The sequence below is a fragment of the Oncorhynchus nerka genome, linkage group LG14 (assembly GCF_034236695.1).
Source record: "Oncorhynchus nerka isolate Pitt River linkage group LG14, Oner_Uvic_2.0, whole genome shotgun sequence".
NCBI lineage: Eukaryota > Metazoa > Chordata > Actinopteri > Salmoniformes > Salmonidae > Oncorhynchus > Oncorhynchus nerka.
Genome location: NC_088409.1, coordinates 84,111,387 through 84,126,265, shown reverse-complemented (window position 1 = coordinate 84,126,265; position 14,879 = coordinate 84,111,387). Strand labels below are relative to the sequence as shown.

The following is a 14,879-nucleotide window of genomic DNA, read 5'->3' as shown; positions in this document are numbered from 1 at the left end:
CTATTGGCTTAAAAAAGCAAATCTAATACAATATCTGCCAATTAATTTCCAGCAATATTGCCCGTGTCTGTCTGTGTGGTGCGCTGGTTTGTCTATCACTCTGTGTGGAGCCAGTTGATGTGATAACCATCTTGTAGGTTGACAGAAATACTTTCCCCAAAACATTCTCAATTAAATGTTAACTGCAAAGTAGGCTTACCTGGCAGAAGTATATCATGAGTAAGTATATCATTTGTATCTATTATTTGCGCATGTTTCTAATGAAAAGAGTAGCAGCAGTACAGAACCTTCGCTAGACCGTCATATTAGATGGCACATTCCTCAAATTAGACGGTAATTAAAGGGCCATATGCGTAACTAAAATTACACTCCGAAATACATGTGTTAGTTTACGTCCAGACCCCCCAAAAAAGGGTCTTCTGATGTGATTTAAGCATGACATGGACTCAGAACATCCAATTGTATTGTTTCTCTGTGAACAATTGTACATTTGAGAGTAAAACATTCATACATCTAAAATCAGGTTAAATAAAAGTGAGAAAACATCATTTGCGAAAAAATCTAACAGAATTTTGGGAAGAAATAGGAGATTTTATAGGACCCCCTTAGAGTGGTTAATAAACAATTATTTGAACAGGTATATTGACAGAAAACATAGTGCACTACTTTATCTTGAACACTAAGGCCCTGGGAAGAGTTGCAAGGTAGAGGAGCAGAATGGGCATATTTAAAAACTGGAAGAAAATAAATTGTGGCTCCCACCATGTTTCATTTTTAAAAGTAGCTCTCATGCTAGAAAAGGTTAGAGAACCCCAGTCTATATATTTGCATAGTTAGACACACCTTATTCTTTTGATACTACTAAAACTCTTATTATAAACTGGGTGGTTTGAGCAAAGAAAGCTGATTGGCTGAAAGCTGTGCTAAACGGTATCAGATGGTATACCATGGGTATGACGAAACATTTATTTTTACTTCTCTAATTACATTGGTAACCAGTTTATAATAGCAGTAAGGCTCCTCAGAGGTTTGTGATATATGGCCAATATACCACAGCTAAGGCTGTGTCCAGGCACGCAGCGTTGTGTCATGCTAAGAACAGCCCTTAGCTGTGGTATATTTGCCATATACCACACCTCCTCGGGCCTTATTGTTTATTTACAAAGCCATTTGTATAGTTGCTCACCTGATTCCATGGTATAGAGGAGTTCTGCGTTCTCTCCCTTGTCTTTGTCCAGGGCAGTCACCTGGAGCACAGCAGAGCCCACTGCTGCAGACTCATAGACCGAACCCTCGTACAGAGCACTGGTGAACACTGGGACATGGTCATTAACATCCTCCACATCCACCAACACTCGGGCCAGGTTCCTCCTGTACGGAAACTCCTGGTCTTTTACCTGAGGGCGAAAAATGGTTCTAATCATTAGTCTAGACACTATTACATTTCTCATTATTTAACCAGCATGAGGCAAAATGAACACTTGCCTATTACAAAATAACTTTATGTGTTACGGCAATGAATAAACATACCAACAGAATCAATAGGACAACATTACTGGAGTTTCCCTTGAAAACATGTACTGAAGCTTTAACTTCCCATGAAATGAAAAGGGAGTGTCACAGCAAATCACTCTGGGTCTTCTGGGACGGACTAATCCCGTCATTGGGAGATCAGATGACAATTTGAGTGCTAATCAGATGGATTTATGCGAGACTCTCCACAACAAGAGAACGGGATCAGAGGCAAAGCCTGTCTCACACGAGGCGCCACACAGGGGGAGTATTAATAGAACCAGCATTAGCATCAGAATTAGCGCTAGCTCTGCTGGCGGTATTATGAAACGCTGGCTAGTTCAACACACTTAACATAACCCAATGGGCCTATGAGTGGTATAATAGTCCTAGACTGAATGGTATTATGATACTGAGGAAGTGTTAGGCGGAAGATCACTGGGTCCATTGGAGACAATAGAGTTGTTCTGTCTCTGTTCTGTCTGTGTCTATGTACGCCTGAGGCTCAGGATAATACGTGTGTCATTGTGGCTCAGTCGTTCTATTAATCAAAGCAGCTACGCACAATAGACAAAACTGTTATATGTGCTCTGGTTGGGGAAAGTTATCTTGGACTCTGTCGTGGTTATGTGTAGTCAATGTATATTTATATTGTTAGACCTCTTATCTCTTTGGTGCAGGAAGATGTTATAATTAGGAGATACTGATCATATTATAGCCTATACATTGTACCCTATACCAATGCCCTTACATACCTGGTTCCAGCACAGCAGGCACTGTCATGGGCACGCCGAATGCCAGATATTAAAGATACTATCTACCTGTGGATTTCACCAAATTAAATCAGTGAGCCCGCCTAAACTTAAATACAGTATTTTCCCTAATACAAAATGTCACGCAGACGTTCCTATCTGGCTTCAAAATGACACCGTATAATCTATAATTATAATTATTTGAGAAGACATTAAAACGGTACGACTACAGTGGTAGAATGAGCAGTCGTTTCCTATTTATGTTACCCACTGAACCAGATGAAATGAAGTAAAACAGAGTGAATGAGGATGATTCATTTCAGAACTCCACACACACACACACAGTCAGACTCCACATACACACACCCACACACAGTCAGACTCCACACACACACACACACACACAGTCAGACTCCACAAACACACACACACACACACACACAGTCATGGTTTCTAAAACCGTCTCATTCCCCTGACGAGGGTGAGATGTTGGTTCACTGCTCTCAGTAATTTGTGTAATTGCTTAACGATGAGCTCAGGTAAAATGAGAACACAGACAGGAGTAGTCAGCCTCTAGCAGGAGAGCTGGGTTACATTAGAATATTAAGCTGCCACAATAAAGATAATGCTCTTCAACCACTACATCTCTACTGTCTTTTCTCCTCTCCTCTCCTCTCCTCTCCTCTCCTCCTCTCCTCTCCTCTCCTCTCCTCCTCTGACAGCTCCAACTCATCCATGACCAACGGAGGGATTTTTCATGTAGAATCTTAAGGGAATGTGACCAAATAATGCAAATGGAATCCTCCCTTACAATGTGATTCAAGATAACCGAACCATATTTGATACCACATTAACGGTATCAGTCTCTTACCATGACAGTGAGGATGTGTTGTGCTCTAGCCTCGTGGTCCAGTCTCTCTGTAGTATACACCGTGCCAGTGTTGGGGTCAATACGGAACAGACGCAGGCTGGAGGGGTCGATGGCGCTGTGGAGGGAGTAGGTGAGACGGTGGCGCTCGTCACGGTCCGACGCTAACACCTGGACCACCTCCGTCTCCGGGGGCGTGTCCTCAGAGATGGTGATGTCATAGGTGGGCTGAGAGAAGACAGGAGCGTTGTCGTTGTTGTCCAAAACTGTGATGTGGACCTAGAGAGGAGAAGGAGAGAGGGTTGTTGTGGGTAGGGTTAGGCAAATATGTCATAGTACTACAACACACACATGTTTTTGTCTTCAGTCTTCAGTGGGAGTGAAGGGTAGGACATAACATATACAGTCGGTCAGATACAGCACAGTTCCGTGTCATACAGTACATATTTGCGAGTCTGTCACAACTGTTATGTGAATAAGAGGTTTTTTGCAGGTCATGTATTAATATACACCATGTTCCGTATTTGCCAATCGAGACATATGTTTGCTGACGTGCTTGTTGTGTGTCATGTACTGTGTTGACGGTTGATGACTCATGGAAACCTTGTGAGTCACAAACGGCAGATTCCCATCGCAGATGACGAAGGCGGTTGCGTTGCGTAAGAAGGGCGTATTGGGAGGCCAACGGCAGGGAAGGCTAAATATAAGACAGAAGCAGCAGAGGTCTTCCTGCCGGTGACCAGCGGAGATTTCCCCCATTGGGCATCAGGCTGAGGCTCCATCTGTGATGTTGAAGAAGGGAACTCTGCACAGCCTCTCATGACTGGCTCTACTGTCAGCACGTCTTACAGGTGTGTATGTGAGCCGTGTGTGTTTCAGGGTTCGTACAGACAGTAATGGCAAGTCAAATTCAAGGACTTTTTCAATAATTAATATTGATTTTCAAGGACCATCAATTTGTAATAGTTCCTATTATGCAATTGTTTCTAGTCGCCAACAGATGGCAGTATATAGCCACAACCTCATGAATTTTTTTTTTTAACTTACTATTTTTATTTTATTTTATTTTATTTCACCTTCATTTAACCAGGTAGGCTAGTTGAGAACAAGTTCTCATTTACAACTGCGACCCGGCCAAAATAAAGCAAAGCAGTGCGACACAAACAACAACACAAAGTTAGACATGGAATAAACAAGCATACAGTCAATAATACAGTAGAGAAAAGGTCCATACAGAGGGGAGAACAAGTATTTGATACACTGCCGATTTTGCAGGTTTCTCCTACATACAAAGCATGTAGAGGTCTGTACTTTTTATCATAGGTACACTTCAACTGTGAGAGACGGAATCTAAAACAAAAATCCAGAAAATCACATTGTATGATTTTTAAGTAATTAATTTGCATTTTATTGCATGACATAAGTATTTGATACATAAGAAAAGCAGAATTTAATATTTGGTACAGAAACCTTTGTTTGCAATTACAGAGATCATACGTTTCCTGTAGTTCTTGACCAGGTTTGCACACACTGCAGCAGGGATTTTGTCCCACTCCTCCATACAGACCTTCTCCAGATCCTTCAGGTTTCGGGGCTGTCGCTGGGCAATACGGACTTTCAGCTCCCTCCAAAGATGTTGTATTGGGTTCAGGTCTGGAGACTGGCTAGGCCACTCCAGGACCTTGAGATGCTTGTTACGGAGCCACTCCTTAGTTGCCCTGGCTGTGTGTTTCGGGTCGTTGTCATGCTGGAAGACCCAGCCACGACCCATCTTCAATGCTCTTACTGAGGGAAGGAGGTTGTTGGCCAAGATCTCGCGATACATGGCCCCATCCATCCTCCCCTCAATACGGTGCAGTCGTCCTGTCCCCTTTGCAGAAAAGCATCCCCAAAGAATGATGTTTCCACCTCCATGCTTCACGGTTGGGATGGTGTTCTTGGAGTTGTACTCATCCTTCTTCTTCCTCCAAACACGGCGAGAGTTTAGACCAAAAAGCTCTATTTTTGTCTCATCAGGCCACATGACCTTCTCCCATTCCTCCTCTGGATCATCCAGATGGTCATTGGCAAACTTCAGACGGGCCTGGACATGTGCTGGCTTGAGCAGGGGGACCTTGCGTGTGCTGCAGGATTTTAATCCATGACGGCGTAGTGTTTTGCAAATGGTTTTCTTTGAGACTGTGGTCCCAGCTCTCTTCAGGTCATTGACCAGGTCATGTCGTGTAGTTTTGGGCTGATCCCTCACCTTCCTCATGATCATTGATGCCCCACGAGGTGAGATCTTGTATGGAGCCCCAGACCGAGGGTGATTGACCGTCATCTTGAACTTCTTCCATTTTCTAATAATTGCGCCAACAGTTGTTGCCTTCTCACCAAGCTGCTTGCCTATTGTCCTGTAGCCCATCCCAGCCTTGTGCAGGTCTGCAATTTTAGCCCTGATGTCCTTACACAGCTCTCTGGTCTTGGCCATTGTGGAGAGGTTGGAGTCTGTTTGATTGAGTGTGTGGACAGGTGTCTTTTATACAGGTAACGAGTTCAAACAGGTGCAGTTAGTACAGGTAATGAGTGGAGAACAGGAGGGCCTCTTAAAGAAAAACTAACAGGTCTGTGAGAGCCGGAATTCTTACTGTTTGGTTGTTGATCAAATACTTATGTCATGCAATAAAATGCAAATTATTTACTTGAAAATCATACAATTTCAGTCAGCTGCTCCTGCTGAGGTCAGGCTCTGTTCAACGTTAGCTTCTAACTTCATCCTTCTATCCAGGGGGGGTGTATTGTACACCCATAGGGGTTTAGTCAGCACATCTTGCAGGGGAGTGTAGGGAGTGTGATGTGTGTGTGTGTGTGTGTTGGAATGAATAGCAAGGGGGTTTGGACAACGTGAACAGGTATCATCACGCAGGGTGTGACATGGCTTAATGGACTGACTTAGACAGAAAGAGCTACACAGTCTGAGTAGAGAGTAGAGTAGCTGAGAGGGGATGTTTTTGGCTTCCTGTGCTCTAGCTAGCTACTAGACCTCTGTACTTAATGAGGATACCCACTGGGCACACACTGGTTGAATCAGCGCTGTCATTTCAATGAGATTACGTTGAACCAACGAGGAAGAGATGTTGAATTGACATCTGTGCGCAGTGGGTTGGCTCTCCCTTTCAGGGCACACAGCAGTAAAGCTCCGTTGTAGTTCCCTCAGCTATCATTCTGAATGAACAGAGGGAGAGAGAGAGCGATGAAAGGGAGAGGGGGAAATTGAAAAATGTGATGTGAGTGAATGTGTGAATGTGTTCATAATAATCTAAATCTACAGCATTATCACTATCAGCAAACTATCATTTTCACCAGGGAACTAGTTTCCCTGTCACATAGTCTCAGAATGCTTTACAAAAACGTTGCCATGCACCGTAGGAACATGACAGACAGACGGATATGACAAAATGACAAAATACACATGAATATAAATTATATGTATGAATTTGTCCTTTTCGCACGACTAATTCCTGGGTATTGAAAAGCACTGGCCCTGAAAATGACAACGGAGAGAACAGGTAGAGTGACATATGCGTGAAACGGACTGTCATAGGGAAATTATAAGGTGTCTTGGAAGCACGTTCCATATGTCAGCGTATTCCCTTCCGCTCTATAAAAATGCTAATCCATTCTACTGTATGTCTGTGTGTGTGTGTGTGTGTGTGTGTGTGTGTGTGTGTGTGTGTGTGTGTGTGTGTGTGTGTGTGTGCGCGTGCATGCGTGTGTGCGTGTGTGTGTGTGTGTGTGTGTGCGTGCGTGGGTGTGTGTGTGTGTGTGTGTGTGTGCGCGTATGTGTGTGTGTGTGTGTGTCCTGTTCTGCCACAGTCACCTGCATTTAACACACAATGAACACACATTGTATATGACATGACATCTAAAAGAGGAAAGAGAAATACAGGTATATTTCCTATCAATTTAAATTGCAATATTTAAATTGCGATATTTAAATTGCAATATTTAAATTGTGATATTTAAATTGCAATATTTAAATTGTGATATTTAAATTGTGTCCAAACCACTTTAGAACATGACAGTCCTAACTTAAACAGAGATTGATGAATAATCTTCACACGAGCTCAGTTTACACACTAATAATCTTGTTCTTTTTTGTTTGGAATGTTCAACCACAGCACAGCCTGAACAGTGTAAAGGATCAGAGCAGGACGTGACAGGACAGGGGAGGCTATTGTCCTCTGTACGCGTCCTTGACCAGAGGAATTAAACGCGGGGGAAGAGAGTGCTCCGATCACTCTGATAGGACTTTGACAAGCCGCACGCCATCATTCATGTGACAATGTGACAGGCGCCATCCATCAAACCATGTAAAGACGTTTTTCAAAATGGTCGATGGAAAGAAAAATAAATGTCATTGGGAATGGGGGTGTAGTGTCTGTCTATGAAGGCGAGGTCTGTGTATATGGTTTTAAATGTAACTATTAGAAGCACATACAGTACCAGTCAAAAGTTTGGACACACCTACTCATTCAAGGGTTTTCTTTATTTTTTACTATTTTTTACATTGTAGAATAATAGTGAAGACATCAACACTATGAAATAACACATATGTAGTAGCCAAAATCAAAATATATTTGAGATTCTTCAAAGTAGCCACCTGTTGCCTTGATGACAGCATTGCACACTCATGGCATTCTCTCAACCTGCTTCATGAGGAATGCTTTTCCAACAGTCTTGAAGGAGACCCCACATATGCTGAGCACTTGTTGGCTGCTTTCCCTTCATTCTGCGGTCCAACTCATCCCCACCTATCTCAAATATGTTGAGGTTGGGTGATTGTGGAGGCCAGGTCATCTGATGCAGCACTCCATCACTCTCCTTGGTAAAATAACCCTTACACAGCCTGGAGGTGTGTTGGGTCATTGTCCTGTTGAAAAACAAATGATAGTCCCACTAAGCACAAATGGGACGGCGTATCGCTGCAGAATGCTGTGGTAGCCATGCTGGTTAACTGTGCCTTGAATTCTAAACAAATCATTGACAGTGTCACCAGCAAAGCACCCCACACCATCACACCTCCTTCTCCATGCTTCACGGTGGGAACCACACATGCAGAGATAATCCGTTCACCAACTCTGCGTCTCACAAAGACACGGCAGTTGGAACCAAAGATGGTAAATTTGGACTCATCAGACAGATTCCCAACCGTATGTCCATTACTCGTGTTTCTTGGCCCAACCAAGTCTCTTCTTATTATTATCCTTTAGTAGTGGTTTCTTTGCAGCAATTTGACCATGAAGGACTGATTCACACAGTCTCCTCTGAACAGTTGATGTTGAGATGTGGCTGTTACTTGAACTCTGTGAAGCATTTATTTGGGCTGCAATCTGAGGAGCAGTTAACTGTAATGAACTTATCCTTTGCAGCAGAGGTGACTCTGGGTCCTCCTTTCCTGTGGCGGTCCTCATGAGACTTTGAAGTTCTTGAAATTTTCTGGATTGACTGACCACGTCTTAAAGTAATGATGGACTGTCGTTTCTCTTTGCTTATTCGAGCTGTTCTTGCCATAATATGGACTTCATCTTTTACCAAATAGGGCTATCTTCTGTATACCACGCCTACCTTGTCACAACACAACTGATTGGCTCAAACACATTAAGAAGGAAAGAAATTCTGCACATTGACTTGTATCAAGGCACACCTGTTAATCGAAATTGTTAATTGAAATGCATTCCAGGTGACTACCTCATGAAGCTGGTTGAGAGAATGCCAAGAGTGTGCAAAGGTGCCATCAAGGCAAAGGGTGGCTACTTTGAAGAATTTCAAATATAAAATATACTTTCTTGGTTACTACATGATTCCATATGTGTTATTTCATAGTTTTTATATCTTCACTATTATTCTACAATATAGAATGTAAAAATAAAGAAAAACCCTGGAATGAGTAGGTGTGTCCAAACTTTTGACTGGTACTGTATGTGGTTTATCATGTACTTTATGAGGGTGTGTGTGAGGGTGCATGCGTGTTTATGCATATTCAGATGTATAGGTGGTAGCACGCCAAAATCAACATGTACAGGTAGGAGATTTGTCTCTTTCTGAGAATAAATAGAGATATGATATGTTGCGTCTCCAGCTGCAGTACCTGTGTGGCTGCAGAGTTGGTCCCGTCCGTCACCTCCACAGTCATGTTGTAGAAGGAGCGCTGCTCAGCGTCAAGAGGCTTAGCGATGATGATGGTGCCCACGCCCTTCTCTATGTCAAACAGACTGTCAGTGTTACCGCCTGGCCAGGAGGGGGGGATAGAGAGCAGAGGGGTTTAGAGACAGATGGGGGGGACTTGTTTATTAATATCACACTCTCTTTTCTCTCTCACTCACATGCTCTTCTCTCTCTCTCTCTCTCTCTCTCTCTCTTTACCTCTCACACACAAACTCTATCACACGTAAAAATATTTTTTAATAAGTGTATGGATCTGTGGTAGTGAAAAACAGAGAAGGAGACTGAATTGTGGCTGTGACAGTGTTGTGGGGAGTGTATGATCTGAACCATTTTTGGCTCTCTGCCAGGGAATACATAAATAGACACAAACACACACAAATACAACATTACACAAAAAAGTGCACACACATAAACTAATAGGGAGTGGGCATGCACAATCACTTGGTTCACAAATACAAGTGTCTGTGTGTGTGTGTGTGTGTGTGTGTGTGTCTTCCTAACAATCTGTGAGTAATTACTAGGTTCAGACAGATCCAATGAGACTGTGACAAACTGAAGTCTTTCCTCCTCTTCCAAATAACAATTAAAAGACAGAGACCCAGTAAACAAGAGAGCCCTCAAAGACTGAATTAACAGAGCCCTCAAAGACTGAATTAACAGAGCCCTCAAAGACTGAATTAACAGAGCCTTCAAAGACTGAATTAACAGAGCCTTCAAAGACTGAATTAACAGAGCCTTCAAAGACTGAATTAACAGAGCATTCAAAGACTGAATTCACAGAGCCTTCAAAGACTGAATTAACAGAGCCTTCAAAGACTGAATTAACAGAGCCCTCAAAGACTGAATTAACAGAGTCTTCAAAGACTGAATTAACAGAGCCTTCAAAGACTGAATTAACAGAGCCTTCAAAGACTGAATTAACAGAGCCTTCAAAGACTGAATTAACAGAGCATTCAAAGACTGAATTAACAGAGCCTTCAAAGACTGAATTAACAGAGCATTCAAAGACTGAATTCACAGAGCCCTCAAAGACTGAATTCACAGAGCCTGTGTCAATGGAGCTCCAGCCGTGAATGGGTTTGAGTCTGAAATGAGCCCACTAAGACCGGCTGTAATTTAACCACAGCCTCATCTCTGCTACCTAATTGATTTAAATTGACATTTAGGCCTCACGCGGATCCCAGCTCACAGCTCAGAGTGTGGTGTGATGTAAGGGTCCAGAGTATGTGTGTGAGGGTAAGAGAATGTGAGAAAGTGTCTGCTTGTCTGCATGCCTGTGTGTATACTATCAAATCAAATCACATTGTATTGTATTGGTCACATGCAGATGTTATTGTGGGTGTCGCGGAATGCTTGTGTTCCTAGCTCCAACAGTGCAGTAATATCTACCAATGCACAACAATACACACACATCTAAAAGTAAAAGAACGGAATTAAGAAATGTATAAATATATTGAATGAGCATGTGTGTATGACTGAGATTATGTGTGTGTGTGTGTGTGTGTGTGTGTGTGTGTGTGTGTGTGTGTATGACTGAGATTATGTGTGTGTGTGTGTGTGTGTGTGTGTGTGTGTGTGTGTGTGTGTGTGTGTGTGTGTATGACTGAGATTATGTGTGTGTGTGGCACTCGTGGTGCAGACTCAAAGGGATTCCACCCCGGCGTCTCTGTTTAATAAAGCCATGACCTCAGCCCAGCATCAGCTAAGGCTATAACGCTCCACCACTCAACCATGTGTGTGTGTGTGTGTGTGTGTGTGTGTGTGTGTGTGTGTGTGTGCGTGCGTGCGTGTGTGTGTGTGTCCTATTTGTGCTTGGGTTAGGATAAACACTTCCAGTTCTCCATCATTTGTCTCTTAAACAATTATAACTCCAGTGATGGAGTCCTAATAGCTTTCCTCAAAAGGAAGACACTAAAAACAGCCACGCCCCTTTCTCTTTCCATTCACTTCTGCTAACAGTAATCTAGTGCTTTTACAGTTCAGTATGCTGAGAAGAATCATATCCGTAACAGATGATTTTACACTCATTAGAGGAGTGCAACATACATGACAATAACATAAAGCGTACAGTATTATGAAAAATAAGACATTTAAGAGTATTCAAATCCAACTATGGAGGCTTCAGAAGTGCCTCTGTCTGTCTGTCTGGAGCCATCCTATATGACCCAACCAACCCAACCCTCCATTTTGGGAAAGGAGGCACTGAGGTTTGGCACGGCGGAAACCCGGGCGACCGGAAAAAGAACAGTTCCCTTCCACCAAATTATAGAGGGGAAACCGAACCCACAGCGACATGGCTGTTATTAAACCCTCTGTTGAATGCTAAAATTGCTTCCCTCAGAGTCTCCATTCAGATTAGTAAGGGAAGCCGCTCCAGTGCTTAAAAACACTCTGGCAGGCATATTTATCTTCCTTTCAACGAAGGAGGATGGGAAAAAGTTTGTGTTTGGCGTAAATAGATAAAACAAAGCAAATTAACAAAAGAAGAGGGAAAGGAGGACAATCGTCACTCTGTTCAGAAATTAGTTAATGAGTACAACGAATCCTTCGCTAACTAGCTTCAATCGGTTGAGAACATGGCTGAGATATAGTTTGATTGAGTGAGTAGGGAGTCTGGGATTTCTGGGATTGATTGGTATAGGCTGGACCGGGGACATAGGATAAAACTGAATTGGCATCACCATCACAGTCATGCTTTGTCTGGATTGACTTGATATATAGAACACAGCTGTCTAGATTGGCTTGATATATAGAACACAGCTGTCTAGATTGGCTTGATATATAGAACACAGCTGTCTAGATTGGCTTGATATATAGAACCCAGCTGTCTGGATTGGCTTGATATATAGAACCCAGCTGTCTGGATTGACTTGATATATAGAACCCAGCTGTCTAGATTGGCTTGATATATAGAACACAGCTGTCTAGATTGGCTTGATATATAGAACACAGCTGTCTAGATTGGCTTGATATATAGAACACAGCTGTCTGGATTGACTTGATATATAGAACCCAGCTGTCTAGATTGACTTGATATATAGAACACAGCTGTCTAGATTGGCTTGATATATAGAACACAGCTGTCTGGATTGACTTGATATATAGAACACAGCTGTCTAGATTGGCTTGATATATAGAACCCAGCTGTCTAGATTGGCTTGATATATAGAACCCAGCTGTCTAGATTGGCTTGATATATAGAACACAGCTGTCTGGATTGACTTGATATATAGAACACAGCTGTCTAGATTGACTTGATATATAGAACACAGCTGTCTAGATTGGCTTGATATATAGAACACAGCTGTCTGGATTGACTTGATATATAGAACACAGCTGTCTAGATTGGCTTGATATATAGAACCCAGCTGTCTAGATTGGCTTGATATATAGAACCCAGCTGTCTAGATTGGCTTGATATATAGAACACAGCTGTCTGGATTGGCTTGATATATAGAACCCAGCTGTCTAGATTGACTTGATATATAGAACACAGCTGTCTGGATTGGCTTGATATATAGAACCCAGCTGTCTAGATTGACTTGATATATAGAACACAGCTGTCTGGATTGGCTTGATATATAGAACACAGCTGTCTAGATTGACTTGATATATAGAACCCAGCTGTCTGGATTGGCTTGATATATAGAACACAGCTGTCTAGATTGACTTGATATATACAACCCAGCTGTCTAGATTGGCTTGATATATAGAACCCAGCTGTCTAGATTGGCTTGATATATAGAACACAGCTGTCTGGATTGACTTGATATATAGAACACAGCTGTCTGGATTGGCTTGATATATACAACCCAGCTGTCTAGATTGACTTGATATATAGAACCCAGCTGTCTAGATTGGCTTGATATATAGAACCCAGCTGTCTGGATTGACTTGATATATAGAACACAGCTGTCTGGATTGACTTGATATATAGAACACAGCTGTCTGGATTGACTTGATATATAGAACCCAGCTGTCTAGATTGGCTTGATATATAGAACCCAGCTGTCTGGATTGACTTGATATATAGAACACAGCTGTCTGGATTGACTTGATATATAGAACCCAGCTGTCTAGATTGACTTGATATATAGAACACAGCTGTCTGGATTGACTTGATATATAGAACACAGCTGTCTAGATTGGCTTGATATATAGAACACAGCTGTCTGGATTGACTTGATATATAGAACATAGCTGTCTGGATTGGCTTGATATATAGAACCCAGCTGTCTAGATTGGCTTGATATATAGAAACCAGCTGTCTGGATTGACTTGATATATAGAACACAGCTGTCTGGATTGACTTGATATATAGAACACAGCTGTCTGGATTGACCTGATATATAGAAGTCTGGATTGACTTGATATATAGAAGTCCGGATTGACTTGATATATAGAAGTCTGGATTGACTTGATATATAGAAGTCTGGATTGACTTGATATATAGAAACCAGCTGTCTGGATTGACTTGATATATAGAAACCAGCTGTCTGGATTGACTTGATATATAGAACCCAGCTGTCTGGATTGACTTGATATATAGAACACAGCTGTCTGGATTGACTTGATATATAGAACACAGCTGTCTAGATTGGCTTGATATATAGAACACAGCTGTCTGGATTGACTTGATATATAGAACATAGCTGTCTGGATTGGCTTGATATATAGAACCCAGCTGTCTAGATTGGCTTGATATATAGAACACAGCTGTCTGGATTGGCTTGATATATAGAACACAGCTGTCTGGATTGACTTGATATATAGAACACAGCTGTCTGGATTGACCTGATATATAGAAGTCTGGATTGACTTGATATATAGAAGTCCGGATTGACTTGATATATAGAAGTCTGGATTGACTTGATATATAGAAGTCTGGATTGACTTGATATATAGAAACCAGCTGTCTGGATTGACTTGATATATAGAAACCAGCTGTCTGGATTGACTTGATATATAGAACACATCTGTCTGGATTTAATTGATACATAGAAACCAGCTGTCTGGATTGACTTGATATATAGAACACAGCTGTCTGGATTGACTTGATACATAGAAACCAGCTGTCTGGACTGACTTGATATATAGAACACAGCTGTCTGGATTGACTTGATATATAGAAGTCTGGATTGACTTGATATATAGAAACCAGCTGTCTGGATTGACTTGATATATAGAAACCAGCTGTCTGGATTGACTTGATATATAGAACACAGCTGTCTGGATTTAATTGATACATAGAAACCAGCTGTCTGGATTGACTTGATATATAGAACACAGCTGTCTGGATTGACTTGATACATAGAAACCAGCTGTCTGGACTGACTTGATATATAGAACACAGCTGTCTGGATTGACTTGATATATAGAAACCAGCTGTCTGGATTGAATTGATACATAGAAACCAGCTGTTTGGATTGAATTGATACATAGAAACCAGCTGTCTGGATTGAATTGATATATAGAAACCAGCTGTTTGGATTGAATTGATATATAGAAACCAGCTGTTTGGATTGAATTGATATATAGAA

At 41.9% G+C, this 14,879-nt stretch overlaps 1 protein-coding gene across 2 annotated transcripts in view; it reads right to left on the bottom strand.

Annotated features, from left to right (window-relative positions):
• LOC115125295 (protocadherin Fat 3-like) overlaps positions 1–14,879 on the bottom strand; it is a 245,663-nt gene that overhangs the window by 63,059 nt on the left and 167,725 nt on the right. For both annotated transcript variants that reach the window (XM_065000500.1, XM_065000501.1), the window contains exons 6-8: positions 9,263–9,402; positions 3,136–3,411; positions 1,187–1,397 (exon numbers count right to left, since the gene is read on the bottom strand). In XM_065000500.1, the coding sequence (XP_064856572.1) occupies positions 1,187–1,397; positions 3,136–3,411; positions 9,263–9,402 (627 nt within the window). The remainder of the gene's footprint in view (positions 1–1,186; positions 1,398–3,135; positions 3,412–9,262; positions 9,403–14,879) is intronic.